At 53.5% G+C, this 23,645-nt stretch overlaps 1 protein-coding gene across 4 annotated transcripts in view; it reads right to left on the bottom strand.

The window, feature by feature from the left end:
- The window catches only part of FBXO41 (F-box protein 41), a 69,430-nt gene that overhangs the window by 8,717 nt on the left and 37,068 nt on the right, over positions 1-23,645 (bottom strand). For 2 of the 4 annotated variants that reach the window (XM_073343010.2, XM_073343013.2), the window contains exons 8-14: positions 22,851-23,003; positions 16,553-16,648; positions 14,868-14,986; positions 14,251-14,409; positions 12,844-12,959; positions 8,457-11,441; positions 7,284-7,417 (exon numbers count right to left, since the gene is read on the bottom strand). In XM_073343010.2, the coding sequence (XP_073199111.1) occupies positions 11,379-11,441; positions 12,844-12,959; positions 14,251-14,409; positions 14,868-14,986; positions 16,553-16,648; positions 22,851-23,003 (706 nt within the window). In that variant the 3' untranslated portion in view covers positions 7,284-7,417; positions 8,457-11,378. Of the gene's footprint in view, positions 1-7,279; positions 7,418-8,456; positions 11,442-12,843; positions 12,960-14,250; positions 14,410-14,867; positions 14,987-16,552; positions 16,649-22,850; positions 23,004-23,645 lie in introns of all 4 variants that reach the window. The other 2 variants (XM_073343011.2, XM_073343012.2) reach the window with 2 other exon arrangements.

Here is a 23,645-nt window from a genome sequence, read left to right as displayed (position 1 = left end):
AATTCGGGCCTGTGACCTCTGACTGCCATCCAGTGAACGCGCTTGGGAACACTCCTGCCCGGCACTTCTCCACAACAGTGGCTTGGAAATGCCTAGAGTAACTGATCAAGCTGATCTCCAGCTCAGCGGCTGGGGTTGAAATAGATTTTAGGGCCAGATGGTGCCATTAGCTCACCTGGTCTGACCTCCTGTATAACACAGACCAGAGGATTCCACCCAGTTACCCCTGTATTAGCCAGGCATAAGTTATTGGGCTCACCAACTCTCTTCCAGAAAGCCATCTACACTTGATTTGAAGACCTCAAGAGATCATAGAATCATAGAATATCAGGGTTGGAAGGGACCTCAGGAGGTCATCTAGTCCAACCCCCTGCTCAAAAGCAGGACCAATCCCCAATTAAATCATCCCAGCCAGGGCTTTGTCAAGCCTGACCTTAAAAACTTCTAAGGAAGGAGATTCCACCACCTCCCTAGGCAACGCATTCCAGTGTTTCACCACCCTCCTAGTGAAAAAGTTTTTCCTAATATCCAACCTAAACCTCCCCCACTGCAACTTGAGACCATTACTCCTTGTCCTGTCCTCTTCTACCACTGAGAATAGTCTAGATCCATCCTCTCTGGAACCACCTCTCAAGGTAGTGGAAAGCAGCTATCAAATCCCCCCTCATTCTTCTCTTCTGCAGACTAAATGACTAGATGAAGAATCCACTGCTTTCCTTGGCCATCTGTTCCAATGGCTGACCCCCCTCACTGTTAAAAACGTGTGCCTTGTTGCTAATTTGATTTGTCTGGTTTTATTTCCAGCCACTGTTCGTGTTATGCCTTTCTCGGCTAGACTGAAGAGCCCTTTAGCACATGATGTGTTTTTTGCTTTCATTCCCGCCCCCCTATTTGCAGGCTCTTGTACATTAAGGCTTCTGTGCAATGGAAGATTATTCCCCAAACTCCTTTACTCATCAAGGGAAAAAAATATCAATGCTTTTCTATTGTCTTACATAATTAGGGAGCCCTGCCGGTCTAACGCCAGCCTTTGTACAATTCAAAGCCGTGCCTGAGTTTGATGTTACATAGCACTACACAAAGCAGAAGACACAGAGCTAGCGACTGGCAGCAGAACTGGGAAAGTCAAGAAGCTGTTTAACCCCTTTGCAGAGCTGGTTGGTTTTGGGGGGGGGAGGGCTTTTGAGGGAGCACTATGGTGGAGGTTGGGGGGGATTTCTGGCAGTTAGTAGGGGGCAGCTCAAGGTTGTAACCTACTAATTGTAATGATAATTTGAAGCTATATAGCACTTTTCATCTGGAGATCTCAAAGCGTCATTATCCCCCCATTTATGAATAGGGAAACTGAGGTATAGTTTCTTGTATGGCAGTGAACTGTGGGCACTGAGGAAAGCTGAAGATAGGCAGATTGGCGAGTCTCATCAGCTGCTCCATATCAAATCGACAAGACCAGCAAGGAGGACGTTCATAGCTGAACCCAGCAACTGCCTCCATCAGCACTGGGTCAGGTTCGGAGGCTTTCTTGGTACAGCCATACTATTAGGAGGGAAGACCAATGAACTACGAAACCAAGAAAGGTTGCTACTTGGCTGGTGGCCACATGTAGGACCCCAAAAGCTTCAATGGCACGATAAGATTGCCAGTGATGGACACAGACTGAATATCCGCCCAGACCACCTTAAGGACCTAGCCAGAGATCGATCCAGATGGTGCTTGGATCTGCACAGGGATGACCTTCCTTTGGGATCCGCCTTGATGATGAAACTGAAACTTAGAACAGGTCCGTGATTTGTCCAAGGTCCATAGCAGAGCAGGGGCCTAGAACCACTGCCACGGGATTCCCGGTCCTGCGTGCCCACCACGGGGCCACATTGCCTCCTCGAGCAAATCCCAGCCCCCCTGCGCTACCTGTACCTGGAGCCCTTCCTGGATCCCTGCACCGCACAGCGTGGAGACCCGAGGTTAGCACACAGCATGCGTCTTGCTGAAGAAAAGGTCTCTCCCTCTTTGGAGAATGTCGTGGCGGGTTTGCTTGCGGCCCTAGCAGGTCTCGGCCTCCCAGCTGTTGAGCTCTATAAACAGGCACGGATCAAAATAGGAGACGAAATCTCTGACCAAGTAGCTACGCATTTCGGTGCGATCCGTGGGGTGCTGACTGTTCTCTCTGCAGCCAGGCGCTGACCCCGTGAGTATGAGCGAGCCACCTGCCTCAGCCTATTGTGCGGCTCTCCTAGGGACACTCCCCCAAGGCAGGAGGTGGGGTGCAGAGCCCAGGAGGGGAGGAATGATAGGGCTGAGTTCAGATGCTCACTCGAGCACCCGTTCCATTCTGGAATAGATCAGACTGCAGGAAGAGCAGCCGCACAGCCTGAATGGCCAATCCTTTCCATGAGAAATATGAAACAGACACAGAGCAGGGCGCAAACCGCCCCTAGGGCTCAGATAGGAGCTCCTCAAAAGTGCAGACGGTTTGGATTGGGTGTCCTTGTTCAGTCTAGACATGGGTGCTTGTGTTGGCCCGCGCCAGAGTTCAGGTGTGTTTGCATGTGGCATTTTGGTCAGGCCCCGCTCCACACGAAAGCAACCCACAGGGTCCCTCGTACCACTGACACCTCATTAGGCACTGGCAGGCCCCCCAATTTCCAGAGCCGTCCGTTCCCACTGCAGCCAGACTCTGAACGCACCTGCACTCACTGGGACGCTCAGTTTCTGTAGCTCTCCATGGCCTCCTCACCTTCAGCAGGGATCTGAGATTTACCTTCTCTCCTGACTTGCCACCTCTCATGAACTGCCCCGGAAGGAACTGACCAGTTCATCCTCTTAAAGAAGGTGGAAACCTGACTGTTCCTCTAAGCCCATGGCAGATCTGACAACATGCAATAGCTGATCTTCTTGCTGATGAGATCTCAGAAGCTACATGTGTTTCCATGAGAGCATCCTGGGTTTCAGCGTTACTCTGAAAATCCAGCCTGCTTCCCCTAGAGAAAAGAGTGCATCTACCCCACCCATTAGCAAAAAGCTACCCGTTTCCCCCAGCTTTCCCCACAATAGCCCTCCTGTGGCTGGAGATTTACAGCTCAGTTTTTATTTAATCATCAAAGGGGTAGCCGTGTTAGTCTGTATGGAGACACACACTCCTCCAGGGTACGTGGGGAGGAGCGCTCTGGCAAGAATCCAGGAAGGAGAGAAACCTGCAGGCTTCCCGGTGCTGCCTTCAGTCCCCCCCATCCCCTGCAGTGTCTGGGGGGAAGGGAGAAGAGAGGAAGGGCACCTGCAAATCCCAGTTTCATTGTTACAGTTTAGGGCAAATTGACAAGGGTCTGTGTATTGCACAAGTCTGCCTGCCCCAGTCGTTTAGCAATTGGCCTTCTTGCTTCATTGCTCCCGTTCCTCAGCCTCCCTGTATTTCCCAGTCTCAAAGGGTGCTTTCTGCAGGTATGTTTTTTAGGGCTGGATTGCCAAAAAAAAAAAAAAAAAAGAGTGTGTATGTGTATATATGGGGGGAGGCGGGGAACCCTACCAAATTCACGGTCCACTTAGGTCAATTTCACTGGATTGTAAACATCATAAAGGTCCCGATTTCAGTTCTTTAAATCTGACACGTCACGGTGTCGAACCTGTAGGGTTCCGACCCAAAAGGGAGCAGCGAGGATGGTGGTGGTGGGTTTGCAAAGTTCCTGTCCGGGGGCCCCGGTATTGCCACCCGTATTTCTGCACTGCTGCTGGCAGCGGCACTGCCCTCAGGACCGGGCAGCCGGGGAGCGCCAGAAGGCAGCGCCCCTGCCAGCAGCAGCGCAGAAGTACGGGTGGCCTGGTGTGGTATTGGGCGGCTGCTGGCCCCAGCAGCCGCCGCTCCCCAGCCACCCAGCTCTGAAGGCAGGGCAGAGGGAAGGGTGGCCATACCGCAAGCCTCAAACAGCCTTGCAACACCCCGCTTCCCCCACCCCCGGCCACCTCCGTTTGGGTCAGGACCCCCAGTTTGAGAAATGCTGGTCTCCTCTGTGAAACCGTGTAGGGTAAAAGTACACAAAAGACCAGATTTCATGGTCCGTGATGCATTTGTCACACACACACACACACACTCGGAGTGTATGTGCCCTCATGTACTCGGTCCCACCTGGCGGTCTGAGCACTTTGCTACACAAGTTTGGCTAGGACTCAGACCCGCAGCGTTAGGCCATGTCTACCCTAGCGAGCTGACGGTGGCAGGGCTGTACCGATGCAGCTGTGCCGTTCTCAGATGGCTCGTGCAGCCGCTCCTTCCCAACGGGAGAGAGATCTCTCCTGGACATAATAAACCCACCTCCACGAGCGGCGGTAACTATGTCGGCGGGAGAAGCTCTCCCACTGACAGCCCTGGCTATACCGGTGCGTCTGTCAGTGTCACTTCTGTCGCTCAGCGGTGTTTGTGTCACACCCCTGAGCGACATGAGTTATACTGACAGAAGTGGTAGGTTAGACGTGACCTTAGCTATTAACCTCACCTACCCACTGTCAGGGAGTTGCTTTAAATCAGTGGATTGCACTGTACTCCCCGACCTTCCATTGCTCAAGTTGCAGGTGTAGGGTGTGGAAGAGACTCAGCACTGGGTGGAGCTGTTTTTAGCCAAGATGGCCAGTCTAGACAGCTGCACAGGCTTGGCTGACTCAGCACTGAGACACCTGCTCTTCACCTTGGGAACTGGATGTGAATTTCAAATTCCCAGAAGCCAGAGACTTGATCGTAAGAACGGCCATGCTGGGTCAGACCCAGGGCGGGTGCAACCACTAGGCGAACTAGGCGGTTGCCTAGGGCGCCAAGTGGTTGGGGGCGGCCAAAAGCACGCTCCGGGGAGGCGGTGGAGCGGAGGTGAGCTGGGGCAGAGGGGCGCGGGGAGGGCCGCCTGCAGCAAGTAACGGGGGACGGGGGGGAGTGGCACACAGGGGAACTGCTCCCCACCCCAGCTCACCCCTGCTCCGCCTCCTCCCCTGAGCACCGCCCCGCTCTGCTTCTCTCCCTCCCTTCCTTTGTCTGTTTTAAACCTGTTGCCTATTAATTTCATTTGGGGACCCCTAGTTTTTGTGTTGTGAGGCATAAATAACACGTCCTTATTTACTTTCTCCACACCATTCATGATTTTATAGACCTCTGTCATATCCCCCCTTAGTCGTCTCTATTCTAAGATGAAAAGTCCCAGTCTTATTAACCTTTTTTCGTATGGAAGCTGTTCCATACCTCTAATCACTTTTGTTGCCCTTCTCTGTACCTTTTCCAATTCCAATAGATCTTTTCTGAGATGGGGCGACCACATCTACAGGAACTGAAAACCACGCTCCTTGCAGGTTCCCCCTGCTTCTCCACCTTTCATCCCAACTGTGTCCTCTCCATTGAGGGAACAGGGTGGGCCACATGTTTAGGGAGAAAACCACAACAAGCTGGAGTAGCAGGAGACAACTGGTCTTGTATGTTTCCTGCCTTCCTGTAAGTGAAGCCTTGATGGAAGAAGCTGGGCCTTGCTATCTGTGAAATAGGCCCCACCCCTGTAAATAAGACCCCGCCCCTCATTACAAATAGTCCATGAGGAACCGCAGGAATCCCAGACGAACACAAAGCCTCCCTTGGAATATGCAGCCAGAAGGGACCCCCTGCAGCAGGATTGCTGACAGCTTAGGAATAATGTTGCACCACGTGGCTTGTGTCATGAGTGTCTGGGCCTCCATTCCTGGCCCTGCAAAGCCAAAGAGGCAAGGAAGGTGCTTGCCCCACAATCAAGGGTGGTTGTTTAGCATCATAGACAGAGCAGGTCTCCCCTGCCCTCACTGGGCGTCTTTCCCACGTTCCTCAGAGTCTGTGGCACCAGCCAGCAGGCTGGGGGCAAAGTGCCCCGTCTTCTCCCAGTCACAGGAGGGGAGGATTTTGCAGCTGGGGCTTGGAACAGTGGCTGCTCTGGGAAATGATGGTGGGTGAAAAGCCCTGACTGACCATAAACAACTAGTAGCAGGAATCAAGAGCGTTCACACAAAGGGGTCTGGCTGGCCTGGAACCCAATCCAATAACTAGACCCCTGCGCACTGCAGGTGGCGAGGGCAGCGCCCAGTTATTCTTCCCTAGCGGCGTGTCTAACCCCGAGCGCCCAGAGTCGGTCTGGAGAGTCACAGCCCCCAACGCTCCTCTTCCCTTGTTGCTCAATCCAGCAACTATGTACCACTCTCCACCTCCCGCCACTCCCACACGTGGGCTTGTCTACCCAGGGAAGCTCGGGTGTGAATTCGGTCAGTTTGCATCAGCCCACAAGTTCTGGGTTGGACAGTGAAAGTTCCACTGTACACAAGTCAAGGGTTCCCTGGCCCTTTCAAGCTGCACACGTATCCTGTGGAGCAACGGGCCCGAGATCTGAACTTTCCCAGAAAAGTCCCTTCAGCCACAAGGGAATTTATAGTCAATGGGGCTTTGACCTGAGGAAAGACTGCAGGGTAGAGGCTCAGACACGCAAGTGCAAGTTGATGGGGAAGTACACTTCCGGGACAAGAAATAGCCAACACTAAAGACATAGAGCTGATTCACTAGTGGCTGATAATCGCACCGTACACAGAACAGTTCCACATTACCCATCACTGTCTCAGCGTGCAGGAGTCTGCAAATCACTTCTGCACGGCAGGGGCATGGTAGCTGCCGCACGGACGTGTCATTACACCTGCTTAGTACCAGGAGGCACAATTGCCAAGGAACGGGACAGGCGAGGAGCCCCTTGACTGTCTCGCCATTGAGTCAGCAGAGGGGCGAGCAACAGGGTATTTGAAATGGGGAAAAACTAATCAGTGAATAGAAAAGGAGCACTTGTGGCACCTTAGAGACTAACCAATTTATTTGAGCATAAGCTTTTGTGAGCTACAGCTCACTTCATCGGATGCTCACGAAAGCTCATGCTCAAATAAATTGGTTAGTCTCTAAGGTGCCACAAGTCCTCCTTTTCTTTTTGCGAAGACAGGCTAACACGGCTGTTACTCTGAAGCTAATCAGTGAATGTGACCATTGACTTTACCAACCCTGCCAGTGAAGACCAGGCACATCCCAGGACTTCTCTACACCCTATGTAGTTAGCATGCCCTTAAACACACGGATTGCCATGTCAGCCCACAACGCTGCTCTGTTTAGCCCAATACCCTGCTTCTGACATTGATTAAACCTACACTTAACACGTCCGAGGAGGCGGGGACTTCCCAGCCCTTGGCCTCCCCCAAACACCCCTGCCCGCTTGTGCAATACCACCCTAGGGCAGGGGGGAAGTGGATTTCTTACAGACCCCAGCGGGGGAGTCAGCTTATTTCCCAGCGTAGCCATTTGTTTGTGAAGATCCCCAGGGTGGAGCCATCCAAAGCGCTCAGCGCTGCAGAGTGCCTGGTGAAGGGCATGCCATGATGTGTTTAGCAAATGATCCTGTAAACCATGGGAAAAAGAGAGAGATGAAGAAAAATGCCTTCCCAGGCGAGGAAGTGACTACGGTTAAACCTGGAGTTGCTTTGCCCCTCTGAGAATCAGGCCACTGACGCAGCTGCCTAAAGCCGTGAGTAAAACTAAGTTTGTGTATAAGTCTTTGTGAGATCAGGGTCTAACTCTGGATTTAGTAGCCTAGACCTTAGGTATCCGATTTTTGGCCTAAATGTTCAGAGCCAAGGAACAACTTGTCAGTGCTGATGGGAAATTCTCTTGTTTTCCCTGCCCTTGCAAATTCAGTTCAGCAGGTCACATAAAACTGCAATGGGATCTCTTTGCAGGTTTGGGGCACTCAGCTTCGGGGTTCCAAACTAGGCCCCTGTCTAACAATGGAAAGGCCGAATCATGTCCTGCCGTGTCCCATTCTCTGACTCTTTCTCTGCCTCTGCAGCAGTGAGTCCCTCAGGCTAACTACACAAGCCGTAAGAAAAAGTGGCCTCTCTTTGAAGTATTTGTCCCATGCAACTCAGCAGATGATCAGTAATGATCCTTAGCTACTGGCTAGAGTGCTTTTCGACTTCAAAGCACTGCAGACATTACTGTAACTGATCAGAAGTTATATAAACGGTGTGGCTTACATTTCATTTTCCATGCCCAAAAGACTGGTTCGTTTGGGGGTGCGTGCGTGTGCACATGTAGGTTTTGATTAAAGGATTTCCACAGAACACGAAGGCACAAGTCCGAAGAAGGACTTGAGCCCATGACCCGTTCGTTTTCTAGGTGGGGGAAGATGGCACAGCGAAGTAACAAATTCAAACTACAATGCACGGCCATGATTCACAAAAGCCAAGTGAGGGGCGGAAGGGATGTGTGTCACACACAGACGAACCACACGCCACTGCACCGGGATCCACAAGCAGAAAATACGATAAAAAAAAGCCTGACTTTTCAAAACCAGTAAATAACATTTTCAAAGAATTTTCGGCTCCCCTCCTCCCCCCACTCCATCCAAACCAGGAAAGAAATTTGCCACAGAACATACCTAACTCTCCCGATGTCAGATGGGCAGGCTTCCCATGTGCTGTTGGAAACAGCTTGAATAGTATTGGAGACAGAAAAATTGAGCTAGCAGCAGGAATCTTCAGTCTTCAGACGTGACTCTCAGACAGGATAGTCTTTAAGCATAGTGTATAAACATGCTGAGTATATAATTTTTCTTTCAAGTCTTCTTTGTTTTGTTTACAGAAATAAATACTTACTTTGCTTCTTTTAAGGTCATTCCCTAGTCTCTGCACAATGTCAGAAGGTGACATCTCAGTTTACAGGACTTGTAGCCACTAGTCTGACTTGTGTTAAAAGGTAGCAAAATGTGGCTTTTCGGAGGCTGTGTTGTTCTCCTTTCCCCTGTATTGTAGCTTCTCTCTTTTTGCTGGTTGTGGCATCCTTTCCCCCCCTCTGCCTGTGGATTTGCTTAAAAGTCCTCGCTCATTTCCCCATATTCCTTCCCATGCAGAGAGGGCAGTGACAGTGACAATTGTTATTTTTCAAGAGGTCCAAGGTGACTACAAATCCCAGCATGCAAAGGTTCCAACTGGATGCCGCTAAGAGGCAGGATGGCACACTGCATGCTGGGACTGGTAATCTCCTCTTGTTGCCTCTCTGGCTCCATTTTATGCACATTAAGCGCAGCTCCCCTACTCCTGGAAAGCTACCATCAGCTTGCGAAGTTTGGGTGTCCCTGATCTAGAGTTGTGTGTTACAAAAGCAAACCCTAACTAACCCACCCTGCTTTCAGAGGAGACAAATTAAATCCAGCAGTGGGCTCGAGCCCCCTAATGGCTGGATCTGGATTTCAAACACCCTTAGTTAATGGGCGCTTCGACTGGGGAGTTTGGTTCAGCCCGTTACGAAGGGAGAGCCTGTTTGCAAAATTCAGAGCCGGATGTGGTTTTGGATTTCGAAAGCCTGCCCCTGAAGTGCAGGGGATTTGTGTTGGAGTTACCAGGGGCGAGGTGGTTTGGATTGGTCTTGGATTAACTGCTAGATTCCTCCCTCCCCACACAATTTTCTTCAGATTTGGGAACTTCTGAGATTGGCGCTCTCATGGCACATCAGCGTGTAGGAGGCTGTCCTGGATCCCACCCACTGCAAGAGGGCCAGCTTGTCCTGCTGGCTCAGAAGGCCTCCGACCATCTCTTCATTCCTACAAAGGGGAACCAGAGAAGGTGCCATGCCTATTGGTCGCTTGACAAAGGGCGGATGGAGGAGGAAGGTGTTTGGAACCGCCACTGCCCCCCCGTCATCCTGAGAGAGACCCAACTTCGGCCAAGTCCCACACCGGGTGGCTGATGGCTTCTTGATACCAGCAGCCCAGAGTGGACGATGAGCGTCACCTCCACCATCCCGGTCAGCTAGTTTCTCTGCCTCTGGAAGGCAGGACAGGGGAAGAGCACTGTGGGCACGGCATGGTGCTTTCACCACTGGCTAGCACACCGTCTCTCTGTGGGGCAAGGAAGCAGGCTTCTCGATCACGGCTCAAGCGTTGATTGCAGTTGGGGGGGGGCTGTTGCATCACCCCGGTGATGGCACTGCTCCTATAGGCATCACCCTGTGGCATGGAAACCTGCTGGCTGCTTCTCTCTGGAAGTGGAGAGTAAAGAGACATAGACCCTCAAGAAGCCATTTCCTTTGGAGGGAGCGAGTTCTCCTGTCTGGTAATAAGATCAACTTTTGCAAAAAGAACAGGTTTGGTACAAACAGTGCCCATGTGTAATGAATACATCAAGGGCTGCCATCGCTGATCAAGGCAGGGGCTTTGTCGCCGACAGAACTGTAGATCTTTGGAGATCGGAATTTCAGCCAATGGATCTTACTTAAAGCTGGTTGGGGAGAGAGGTGCCATGGCAGAAGTCTGTCTGTATTCCGAGCAGCAACGTTGACTCTTCTCCTAGGCGCTAGCCCATCTCTGTGCCAACAGCGGGCAATTTACCCCAGAACGAGCTGCCTTGCGGAAGATGGACGCCTCGCCCTGGGAATGAGCCAGGGAATGCTTGTGAGTGCTTGTGAGGACACGTGATTCCCCTGATGAGACGGTTTATTGCCTTTGCAGGAAGGGAATTTGGCTTCCTTACGGGGTGAAGAGGAGACGAGGCTGGACTGGTGTCCTTGGCGGAGGCGTTCGCTCCATGTCGCCGGCTAGCTTCCCAAGGCGCCCCAAGGGTCACGAGCAAGAGGAGCTTTGTACGTTGTGGTTGCGGAGGCTGTGCTGTTGTGGCCGCTGGCTTGAGGGAGGCACTTACCCACGTTGGGTAAATTGAAAGAAAAGAGTGTAAAATGTACAGTAATGCTGGGCCGTGGGTCGCCCGGCGGCACTACCCCGCCCCCCTAAAATGGAGCTCGGATGGGAGTTGGGATTCAGTCGAGCCACACATCAAGAAAGGCTGTGCAGGGAGCTCCGACTTCCCCAGCGCTGTTTACCGGTCCCGACGGCGCGACCCTCAACGTAGGGCCGGCGCGGGGCCTGGCTCTACCTCAGTCTTAGACTCATCCACTCAGGTGGCAAGGAGGGGGAAGCTGTGCTTGGCTGGGTCACGTGCCACGTCACTCAGATCCCCAGCTCCCGCTAAACGAAAGCGAGGCTCAAAGAAAGAAATGTCCCCAACACAAAGCTCCTTGGCAACAGGGTGTCCGGCCTAGTTCCTCAGGCAGAAAGAGAGCAGCTGAGCCCTCTCTGGCAGGTCAAGAAGCTACCTTTGTAGCACCGTCACGTCCGCAATATGTTACATACCCTGCCCCACCGAGGGAACGGGTCACTTCCAGTCACCAAGGCCTGCACGAGTTGTGTGCGTTGGCTGGCTCTTCTGTGGCTCCGGGTTTCAAACAAAGGGCGGACGGTGGGTTTGGTTTCACTGTCTCTGTTGCTCAGGTGGACGGAGGAGGACACACGTCGTCGTTCCCTGCAGGGCTAACAGCCTCCTTCCACCTTAATGTGTAAAATCTTTGAGAAGCCGGGTCTTTTCCTCAGGGCCTGGAAGAGAAGGGCGGGGAGGGTTAAATGCATGGACAGCAGAGCGTATGCATGCATTTGGCTAATACTAACGCAGAGCCAATTAATTGTATGGTGCTGTTCACCTGTAGCTCTCAAAGCACTACAAAGGAAGGGGAAATTCAGAGCAGGGGTAACTCCACTCACACCAATGCAGCTGACACCAGCTCAGAATTTGGCCCCATGGACTTTACTATGTAAGAAATATATTTTCAAGGGAAAGAGAATTAACTTAGACCCAATTTTCCCTCTGCAGCATGAAGGAACCTCATCCTTCCCCCAACCTCTTCCATTGCACTGGGCTCCAGGCCCTGGGTGGCACTGATAAGGACTGGACCCAAGTTGTAGGATCTCCGTTGACTTCCCCGGAGGAATGTTCAGTGTGACTATTTGGAATTGTTACTCTTTGGTATTTGCCTCTGCAGCTCATTAGCACTAGGATGTAAATATTCAGATTCCCCAAGGAGAAACAGAGAATGAAAAAAAGAACCTAGAGAGAAAAAGAGAAAAAGAAAACTCCCCCGAGAACACAGTGCGGGAGCCCACCTCTTTCACGGCAGGGTATGAATAATTCCCCTTGATTTACACAGCTGAACTAGACCCCTGCGGTACCAGAGCTGAAAGGCAAAACACCTGCACATCCAAATAAATCCTACCAGGGGAAGATCCTACCAAGCACTGGTGGCCTGCACAGGAGTGACCCTCAAGCCCTGCACTGCAATCAAATCATCTTCCCAAAGATCAGCCAGAGCCGGGGGCTGAAAGGTGGAAGGAAATCCTGGTTTGCCCTCCTCACCAGCCCTTGCGTTGGATCTCATCTCGGGGCAAGCACAAAGCCCGGGAAGAAGCCCAGCCCAGCAGAACATTACCTGCCCCATACATGCAATAAGCCATGTGCACCCCCAAGAACTGGCCCACAGGGACTCGCTTCTATGTTCTGCACGCTCAGATCCACAAGCACAGCTCCCTTGCACAAACAAATGCAGAGGAAAGAATGGGGCCCGTCTATTACACATTTCTTAACCGTGTTGCTAATAAGGCCTTAGATCACTGCTGCTAAAATCACTCTGGAAGTAAACAGCGCTTCCCCTTATGCTCCTAAGGCAGAGCAAAGGGGGTGAAAATGCCTCCTGAGTATCGCCCTGTGCAGGAGTCTGCCCAACTGGCATACAGCTGTCAGAAAGGCTCTCTGCTGGCCGTGTGCCCAGGCCCTGGTGTGCTGTGGCCAGCGAGTTGGGGCCATTCTGTGCTTTCCACTGCTGGGCGGGGGCCTTGGGAATTGGAGCAGCCCTCAGGCCTTGGTCAATGTCCTCAGTCTATTGACTTGGCGGAGCACAGGAATCTGTGCTCAGAGCCACCCAGGGACCAGCCTGGCTCCCTTTACCTGGAGTTTGTTCACCATCTCCTCAAACATCTTCCGGGCTTCGGGGCTGTTCGGCTCCTTGAAGTAGTCCACAATGCCCACCTGCACCACAATGGACTTAAGGTTCCGGCAGACACCTGGGGCAACAGAGAGACAGCCAGGGTGTGTGACGTGTGGGGAACAGTGCCCGGGTGCCACACGGATCCCAGGGAGCAGGCTGTGATGGTCAGTATGGCCACAGGGACTTCTGGAGCACCGGCCCTATTCACAGTCAGTGGTACTCGTGCTCTGTCACAAGGGGGACCGAGTCTTTTAAGAAGGAATGGCCCAGCCCATCTGTGCCTCATTAATAGCCTCTGGATGGGGCCCGATAGGGGGCTGCTGGCTCTATAAAGAGCCAGAGAGGAATGGGAAGAAGCTGTGGCAGGGTGATGCCGCAGGAGAGTTGGGGACTTTTCAAGTCCAGGGAGGGCTGGGAGTGGCTTGGCAAAAGCAGGGAAGTTGAAGCAGGAAGGTTGGGATCCTCTCCCGAGAGAATCCCAGAGCAAAACACTCCAGGTGGGAAGGCTGGGGACGGGTTGAGGGGAGACGAGGCTCCCTTTCTGGGAGAAGCCCCAGCACTGAGTATTGTTGTGAATTATATATAAAGATATTAGACCCAGGAGGGGAATGTTTTAAAGATTCTGCACGGGTGGAGTTTATGTAAGAAGCTCTGGGTAAACTGAGGCAGGGCACCTGCTGAACAACTGCGGGCCATGAGGGGGTGGTCACGGTGTTACCTGCCTCAGGAGCGTTTGAAAACCCCACACTTGAGACAGAAAAGGCCCTCTATTGACCTGTCCTGTTCCCCTAGGTATTTATCCCAGGCCTGATCCTGCCCCTTAGAAGGTTTTCTCCTGTTGTCCACTCCAGTTTGTAATGACTCCAAAAATGGTGCACCCACCATGTCCCCAGCAGACTTTTATGCCTTTCATCGTTGGGAAGCGTTTCTGGATATTTCACCTACAATTTCATCCCAGGACGCCTGGCGAAACCGCCTCAACCATACTCCCCACCCTGCTGAGCTGGCCAAGGCTGGAAGTGATACACCCCACCTGCTTAACACTGCTGCGGATCTGGAGCAATGAAGATCTCCAGTCCTCATGCATGTGCAGAGGACCAGATTGTGACCTCCGTTACACCAGGGTAAATCTGGTGTCACTCCATGGACATCAGTAGAATGACTTCAGATTTCTACTGGTGTAAACGGAAGCAGAATCTGGCCCGCAGCCTAGGACACCAGCAAGGGGCTGCGACTGTCCACAGTGACTATTTAAACAGGATGTGTTGTGTTGTTTTGCCCGTTAGCTGCTCCGATGACAGTCCTGCAAGGGGGGCTGTGGCTGGGAGCTAAAACAAGGCTCCGCGGTGCCGGCAGTCGCTACTCACTGTTGAAGTGCAGCAGGGATTTGGGGGTGACAGGCGTGGAGGTCAGCACCAGCATCTCCAGGCCCTTCAGGCCCTCCCGACACACCTCCGCCGCCACCTCCTGGTTAATTTCCGTCACATGGTCGAGTTCCAGCACCTGCAGCCGCATGCAATTCCGGGCTGGCGAGATGAAGAACACAGGGTCAGCTGGGTCAGCGTTCCCGGGAGTCGCAGCACGCAGCGGGGAGAAGCAGCCTGGGGCGGGGTCTGGCCTGAAGCTGCCTGCACATTTTGTGGTTGGGAACACGAAGGATCTAATGGGAAGGGAGGCGGGGCCTGTGTGTTGGCACATGGGGACCAGAGGCGGGACTTGAGTGGAGAGGAGGCGGGACCTATGTAACACTCTCTCTTAAGACTCGGTCCACATGTTTGAGACTCGCCCCGCCCCCAAGCTAAATGCCGCGAGTGGAAATTTTGTGGTGCCCAGGGGAATATCAGAGAACTCCCCCAATACGGGCACATCTCCCGACATACATATCAGCATTCCCAGCACAGGGCCGCACCCAGCGGAACACGTCCTGCGCCCATATCCCATTCTACCTCCACTTCGCAGCATGACTGAGTCGATTTGCATTTACCTAAAGAAGCCAGTCCCTGGATTCCACAGCCCGCGCCACCAACACCCAGAGCTCTTAAATGCGGCCAGCATCGGCCGATCATCTGAAGGCAGCGGTTGCTGAAACGTGTCGGCTGCTGGCTGCAGAGGAAAGGGGAGGAAATAAGGAATTGATAAATTATCCCAGTTACTGTAATGTCACTGAAACACAGTCCTCCGGCACTGGGAAGAGAACTCATGACCTTCTGCTTCAAAATTCAGGCTGCTACCTTTAAAGCTAAGGAAGTAATACTGGTCACAGTCTGTAGCAATAGGTCTTATACCCTGTGTGTGTTTGTCACACTAGAAGGCAATACACGCTCACAGGGTCTGGTGTTCCTTCCAGCAGAGGTCCTGGGTACTTCAGTGACCCATTTCTAAAGGTCTTGTCCACCTGCCCAGCCACTGAAAGAAGTCATTTCCACATGTCTTGATCTGGGTGTGCCCAGTGGCGTATTAACGCCTAGGCTGACAAGGCCTAGGCCTAGGGCGGCAAATTTGCGGGGGCAGCAAATTTATAATAGCAGCCAGAGCCTGCTTCCCCTGGTGCCGGTTCGTCCCCTCCGCCCCCAGCCCCGCCCCAACTCCACCCCTTCCCCGCCCCCTCCCTGCCCCTATTGGTCCCGTTCCCCAAATCCCCGCCCCAGCCCCGCCTCCTCTCCTGAGCGTGCTGTGTTTCCCGCCTTTCCCGCGTCCTTCGCGAAGCTGTTTCGTGCACAAGGACTGTCAGGGAGCAGGAAGAAGCAGGACCCGGCGGCGCACTCAGGGGAGGAGGCAGAGTCGGAGCAGAGGTGAGCTGGGGAGGGTGGGGGGACAATTATTTCTGGGCCTAGGGGTGGCAAAATCATTAATCTGCCACTGGGTGTGCCATAAGTCAGGTAGAGTTAGAGTACGTAATGGTATTGCCTAACATCTACTATGGCAAAAGAAAGGGAAGATTCTCAGCTGCACGGAAGAGAGGAGGTGAATAACCTGACCTAATTTCTACCTCCCCTGAACTGTGCTGTTATCTAAGTCATGCACCTATTAGCACTTCAAGATTTTTTTCTGTACTCTGCAGAGTGGGGAGACCTCCAGAATCTTAATGCCAGAAGATCACAGACTTTAAAAGTGAGAGAAATTACAGTCATCTATTAAACAGTGAGACTCAACACCCTTCTCTAAACACACGAGCCCATCGGGGCTGCTATTACATAAGCGGCGAAGAGCTCTGGCAGCGGTCTGATGTTCAGGATTGGCCGTGCCCTTCATCGCGGATGCATCAGGGTCCTTTGCAACATTTGCATCGCTGTTAGATGCAGCTGCAGATTCCTAAGATGCTTTAGCCTTTATATCTAGAGACGGGGCTGAGCTCCCCATCCCAACATCCTCCGAGTTCGGGTCCAGGATTTTGGTTCAGCCCAGAGGGCCCAGCGAGGACATTTAGATCTGGAACCCAACTTCTTCCAAGTCCAGGGGTAGAGTGGGGACGGGAAGAGGTGGGGGGTGGGGCCTTGGGGGAAGGGGTGGAGTGGGGGCGAGGCCTGGGGTTGAGCGGGCGTTGAGCACTCCTGGGGAAAATTAGAAGCCGGCTTGGGGGTCCACGGAAAATTTTAAATCAAAATGGGGGGTTCTCAGGTTGCTAACGTTTGAGAACCGCCGAGCGGGTGATTCGGGGGCTCCTCTTACCAAGGGTGCAGTGGTGCCACCTGTAGAGAGATGATGTCCCTGCAGCCTGCTCCCAGTGCCCAGATGACTTCATGCCCCACAGGGTCTGTGCAACTCCTGGAACAAGACAGAGAGCCTGCTTTAACCGTCCCCAGCAGGGACGCAGCCCAAGAGGTTCTTTGAAATCCTACAGCGCCAAAGGGTGGAATTGCCTAACGTAGCGTCGGCTAATCTCTGTAGCCCTTGCATCAGGGAGGGGTTTGTGTCTGGAAATCCAGGCCTGGAGAACAGCAGAGGGTTATTATTAATGCTCCATATTCTTTCTGGAAAAAAACAACAACCATCACCTCTTATTCTTCAGGCCATTTGCAGGAACCAAGTTCTTATCTTTTAATGGGAGGAGATGGGGAGGGAAGGGGGGACCATCAGGGTGACCAAAGTAAGTTCCACCTTACATTTAGCCTGTGCACGTGTGATACCACCAGAAGGAAAGAAAAGGAATTTAGCCCTGGCTTGAGTATTTCAGAGACTGAGAGCCCACGTCGAGGCATTGAGCCAGGAGCCAGTAGGAGTTGGGCATCTCACTCCCGTTTGTCTCTCCCTCTGAGTCGTACTTCCAAGTCGTACTAACTGTCACAGGTCTAGCCAAGCGCCCCTTCGTGGCTGCTCACTCACCAGACTGCAGCCGCTGGATCATGTGTGTTTTAAGCCTCCAGGATCTGAATAGAGTCCAGTCAATGGCCCGGGCTTGGGGTCCCTAGGTGTACACTCTGTATCCAGATCCTCTCTCCACCATCTGCTCCTGGGAGTTTAGACCTCTCTGTCCCCTTGCCCAGCCCCTAGAACCAGTGTTAACTTCTCAGACCCGCCCCCACCCAAGCTTAAACACCCCCTCAGCCAAAAGTCCAGGGGTGTGTGCCATGCAATGTGCAGGCACAAGATCCCCAAAACATTCTTGCTCTTTACTTAAGCTTGAGAAATATGGAGCGAATCCAGGTCACGGAGAACACAACACACGTCCTGCCTGCAGCACCCCCTCTCTAGCTCACCTGTCCCTTGGGAGCCCATGGGGGACTGTCTCTATTCAGGTAGGCAGAGTTCCCCTGACTCATCAGGCTGCTCAGAAACTCCCCTCAGCTTGAGCTGGTGAAAATGGCCAGAGACAAAGACCCTGAATAGATCAGTTCCTTTCCAACTGCCTGCGTCTCTCTCTGAGACAGTCTTCCCCCTGCGACTCCTTTTACAATTGCCTGCTTTTGCCACCTTCACTTTGTCCTGCGTAGGGAGTTTCCACTGCCCAACCCCCCCGCCTGCCGATCAACTTGCCTGAAATGGTCTCTCAACTCAGGCATCCTCTTTAGCATAACTGCTGTGTGCTCAGAGTACCACTGACAACTCTCCATTGTCAGCCCTGTACCACTGCCCACTGGCATTTCAGCCCAATATGGAGGTAAAAAGGCAACAGAGAAGATAATTAGCTCCCACATTCAAAACGAAGTTGGCAGTTTGGTAAAGATGCATAGAGAGTTCATAATCTCACATAGAATTAATAAATTATACAGAGTCCCCAAATCCCCATGCAATCCTTGGCTCTCTGAGCCTACCAGCAAGGGTGTTAATTAGCCCTAATGGGTTGGGTCTCTCTAGAGCGTACTCTAGGGTGACCACTCTCACGTTCCTGGAATACTGGACGTTCTGGCACTTGCGGGAACAGTGGGGACCTGCCCCTGCCTGCATGACCCGACCCCCGCCAGTGTGACCTCCTATGCAGCATGTGTGTGAGGTCATGCCGGAGCAGATGAAGCAGTGTGCTATTCAAAATGGTGCCCTCCGGTCCAATACTGGTCAAAACTACGTCCGACAGGGGATAAACGTCTCTGAAAAAGGACTGTCCAGAGTGAAGCCGGACCATTAACCCAGACCAAATTCAAACCAGCAGCCTCCCATCGTGTTACCAACCCCCTGTGCCACCCAGTCCCACAGAGCAATGGAAACCCCTGAGGATCGAGTCCATCCTTCTAATTTTGAATGACCCAGTTCTAAACTTCAAGCGAACCTAAAAATAAGCCAATTGTGTTATCTTGAGCGCTCGTACGTCTCCCACAAAGCCGCCTGCTAAGATTCCCTTACGAGTTCGGCTCGTCCTTAATTAAAACATATGAGTCATGGTGACAGGTGAACACGCTGCCAAGCGCCTCGAGTGCACATGAATATTCGGGGCTGCTGGTGCCATTAAAAGTGAGGAAGGATGCAGCAGCAGATAAATTAAGCGACAGACCGTCATCTCGCATCCCACTCTCATTCATTTGTGGGCCCAGGCTCTGAATCAGGGTCTAACGCGTTTTGCACAATGGGAGCGGTGCTGGAAGAGGATCCAGAGGAAATGCAGCCAGCGCTGCCATCCCAGCGGGTTGGATGTAACATGTCTCCCTCGACAGCTGAATGTTAATGCTGGAAATACTTGTAAGCTTTTTGGAGCGAGAGCCGCCGCTTGCTACGTGTATGTGCAGCGCCGAGCACAATGGGGCCCCCATTTCAGTGGGGCCCTCTAGGTGCTACCCTAATACACAGAGATTATAATGGTACTAGAGGGCAATGGGGAGACTAGATAGCTCAGGGATTGGTAATGGGTTACACAGCCTTTCACTCCGAGCCCCAGGAGTTTGTATGTTGTGACCGAGGGGCAGCGTGGTTTGGTGGTGAGGCTGAAAACCCAGGTGTTCTTGGCTCTGGTTGCAGGTGGCAGTGAGATAGCGAATGGTAAGGGGGGATTACCCCACACAACACACATGGCCATCTCCACCACAGGCGGGTCTTCTCTTTCCTGATCCAGAGAGATGCCGTCACCTAGACCAGACGAGGAAGAAACGAGATGACATCACCATCTCCATGGCTACATCCTGAGCTGGGAACCCAAGGTTCCTGCTTCACGCGGTGTCAATTTCCTTTCTCATCTTACTCTTACTTTTTGTCCTCTCTTTGCCTTCTGTCTCATCAGAACCCAGCTAAGCCAGCCGGGGAAGATCTAACCTCACAATAATTTGCTGCGACCAGCGTGGCAGACAAAAAGCTACCCCTAAGCAGCCGGGTCCTGGTGAAGAAAGCACCCTACAGACTGGGCAGACTAAAGGAAAGGAACCTGCCAGGCATATGCCAAAGCCAGAGTCCAGGACCGTGTGCTCTGTGCTGATCTTAGCCTGCCAGCAATGGAACTGCAACCCAGAGAAAGAAGCTGCCTTTTCCTCTCTTCCGTTTTCACATACATTTGACTTAAGAGGAGACAGCATCAGATGCCAGCAACAGAGCCTGAGAGCTGCAGCTCAGAACCAACTTCCTTTGCCCCCCAAACAGGGGAGCTGATGCCCTTCGAGCGATTGTCAAATTAGGAGGAATTTTCTCTTTAAAAGATTCTGCCCAAGTACCGGGAGAGGAAGGAAGGACAGGCCTGCAGGTCAGCCTGGCGCTCAGAACTCCTGCCTCTGTCCCGGACTTCCTGCATGAACCTTGGGCAAATCACTTACTCCCTGTGTGGAACGTCAATACCCAACACCGCAGGGGTGTTGTGAAGAGAAACCCATTAACGGTTGTGGCGTGCTGTGGTACTGTATTAATGGGGCCATGTAAGTACCACACATAGAAAGAAGCAAGTTTATTACAATGGAGATTAACTGTTGAATGCTTTGACTGTCTTAAAATTCTCCCCTTATTTTCCTGTGGGTTCAATAGGTGTTTAAACTAATTCCTTGTTTCTTCGGAACAAGCCAACCCCAAGCCCTGGCCACTGGACCCCGAGCCCAATTCCTTTTAATGCTGGGGAAGAAAAAGGTAACACCAAAGGCCCTGGTTTTCCAGGGATGGTCCCTGATTTCAGTAAGAGCCGCAGATTTCTGATCATCAGGGCCATGTAGGGTCAATTTAGAAGCATCCTTAACTCACCCCCAATTGATCCTCCCCACACGCCCCATCCCCCAGCCAGGGTGGGAAGCAAAGAATGCAGCCTGCTTGTGAAGAGCAGTGAATAGCTCCTCTCAAAGGCAATCTCCTGGGCTGACTCCAACCTGCTTCAGTGACGTTTATCGTGGTGGCCCCAACGCAGGGACAATCCCGCAGTGCCCCGGCAGGTAAATAGAGCCTCGCTCCCGACTGCTCCCCTGGTGACCCTGCCAAAGAGGAAGGCCTCTGCCAGCTTGCCCAGAAAGCTCCTGCTCGTAGCTTGTCACTTCTCCAGCCTTGCCCTCGGCGGGTAGAGCCAGGAACCAGCATTAATACGGGCTGTGCTGGGCCTTATGCGGCCGTGCCAGGAGGGGAGAGCAGCAGAGGGGCTGGCTGGTGAGAGCACTGGGGGCTTCTCCCTGGGATCCTGACTGGGGCAGCGGTGACGGCTCATCCATCCTGTGTGTGCTGCCCCATTTCCCGCCAGCTCAGTGCAGCTTGTGCCTCGCCTTGGCCTCCTCCCCCCACAAGCCGCTCCACCCTTCCTCCCCTGCCCCATCCCCATGCAACCTCCTCCTCCAGATCCCGTGGCCGGGGCAGGGCACTGGGTGGGCTCCATGCCCTCGTATCAGAGCAGACTCCTCCCCATCTGTAAGAACGCCCCTTCCTGAGACTGGCCCGCCGGGCAGGTAGTGACATCTCCTGCGGCTAGAGCCTTGCCCTGCCCTTTGCAGGCTGATCCTCCCTGGCGAGGTTTGTGCCCGTCGAGAGGACAGGAGCCTGCAGCTGTTCTGTCAATTTGTCTGCTAAGCGCTAAGCAACCGTATGGCACTAGGGAAGCCAACAACCTACATCGTCATCCTCTAGCTCCCCTGGGGCTGGCCCTGTAAGAAATACTGGTGCTACACAGACCCCCCAGGCAGCTGTGGGCGCTAACCTCACCATGCCCGTTGGTAGGATTTGGAGCGCCTCTGTCCCCGTCCGCTCTCTGCACACTGCCAGTGAACACACTGCACCCAGGAAGCGCGGGTCTATGTGAACACGTGCTATAGGACCACAGAGAAGTTGGGCTGGAAGGGACCTTGAGAAGTCACCTAGTCCAGCCCCTTGCGCTGCGGCAGGACAAGGTAAGCCTAGGCCATATCGCTGACAGGGGTTTGTTCTTAAAAAGTCTCCAGTGATGGGGAGTCCACAACCTCCCTCGGAAGCCTGTTCCAGAGCTGAACTCCCCTTAGAGTCAGGAAGTTTTCCCCTCATAGCCAACCTAAATCTCCCTTGCTGCAGATTAAGCCCATTGCATCTTGTCCTGCCTTCAGTGGACATGGAGAACAACTGATCCCCATCCACACCACCAGCGCTCCCAGCCGCAGCAGGCTCTGCAAGGTACTCTGTCAGCTCCGAGGCCGGGGGACTGGCTAGTGTAATGACAACAGACCCCGGTCGTCGTCGGCGGGATCAAACCTGGGACCTCTGAAGCTTAGTGTCTGAGCCTCTACTCCATGAGCTCAAAGCCACATGGCTCTTAGCTAAGGCTGTAGCAGACTCATTAATCTCTCAATGGTCTAGGTGCCCCTAGAGGGGGAACAGAGCGACACACCAAACAGGCCTGGGTGACCCTGTGTCCACCCTCCCAGGGCTCTCCCTGGGTCAGGGACAATGCACGCATGGGTGGGGCTCTGCACACTGTGGATAAAGAGGCCAGGAAGCCTCAGTCTGTCGGTCTGGCACTAGACAGCATGCCCACAGCAGGAAGGACCTAGAATGCCATCCCTGTCTCTCAGACTGACCGGGCCCAGACATCTCCGATACTACCAAACCCTCAGCTCACAACCCCCCGGGAGAGTCTTTTCAGAGGCTCGTTGTCTGCTGCACCAGGAAGCATCCGGCACTTGAGAGAGGAACAAGGTTCGGAGGGCAACTAACAGATGGCCTGGCTTGGAGAGGTGGGGCTGCATAGGGGCGAGTGCCGGCTAATCCAGGGCACTAGAGCCTCCTGCCATTGACCAGCACAGGGCAGGGTAGTTTGCATCCCCAGATGTTTCGGGCTGGGTCTGTGTATCAGGGCCGGGGCCCAGTCCGACTCAGTCACCCAGGAGAAGGTCCCACAGACTGGCCCTTGTTCTGGGGATTCTGGAGGCCTCAGGGGTCCCGGTTGGATTCCACGTGGTGTGGGCTGGCTCAGCTGTTCCCAGCTCCTGGCTACCTCCACCCCGGTCTGCATAAGAGCAGCAGGACAGACACCAAGCAGGAGCCTGAGGACTAAGCCCCCAAGTCCCAAGCAACGGCCCTTCCCATGCACACGCTCTGAGCGGCAGGCAGCCCGCCTGCCTCCCTCCAGCGCGTGCCCCACGGCGAGGTCCAGTGGGCCCAGGACTCGTGCACGTACCGATAGGTGACGGCTTGAAGCGCCCGGCAGTAGCAGCTGGCCAGCCAGAGGGAGCGGTCCGTCAGGATGTTGGGGCAGTGGGAAATCCGCAGGATGAGCAAGTTACCGCCCGTGGCCTTCAGCAAGGACTCCAGCCCGGCTTCGAGGCAGCCCCTGAGGAGATGGAACCAGCGGGGAATGGGGAGAGAAAGCTCAGCGGCGCTCACTGCTACCCCTGCTCTCAAAGCTGGGCTAGACCCGGAGTCCTGGGACAAGGCCCAGCGTGGGAAACTTAGACCTGGAAGCCCAAGGCCAGGCCAGAGAGCAGCCGCTGGGAGGAAAGGTGTAGCCCCTTTCCTTGGGATGTTTCACCCGGGACTGAGCAAAAGCCACAGGGAGCAGCCCTGCCCTGGCCGGGGGCATGGACGAGGGTCCACATCCTCAAAGGTATTCTGGTGCTGAACTCCCAGGGATTTCCATGGAAATTAGCTGCCGAAGTACCTTTGAGGAGCCGGGCCTAGACGACATAGCTCGCTCCCACCTGTAAGTGCAGCCATGCTGTGACGAAGGCCACCTCCTCATCCTCAGCCTTGCTCGTCACATTTGGTTCGGGTGGAGGGGGCCCAGGCCAGGCAACAGTACGTGGGTGCTCCCTCTCCCCCTCCCTTGCCCTGTCTGCCTGACCCAGACTCGCGGAATACCAAGGGCAGATCCAGACCCCATAGGAAGGGTCTCAAGCTCCCTGGATTAGTTTGGGTGACCGATTTGCTCCTTCTTCCTTCCCCTGCCTCATTGCAGGCTGTTTCTCCTCCATCC

This window comes from Lepidochelys kempii, chromosome 4, assembly GCF_965140285.1.
Source record: "Lepidochelys kempii isolate rLepKem1 chromosome 4, rLepKem1.hap1, whole genome shotgun sequence".
NCBI classification, from domain to species: domain Eukaryota; kingdom Metazoa; phylum Chordata; order Testudines; family Cheloniidae; genus Lepidochelys; species Lepidochelys kempii.
Note: the sequence above shows the minus strand (reverse complement) of the source record. Positions and strands in the feature narration are given on the sequence as shown.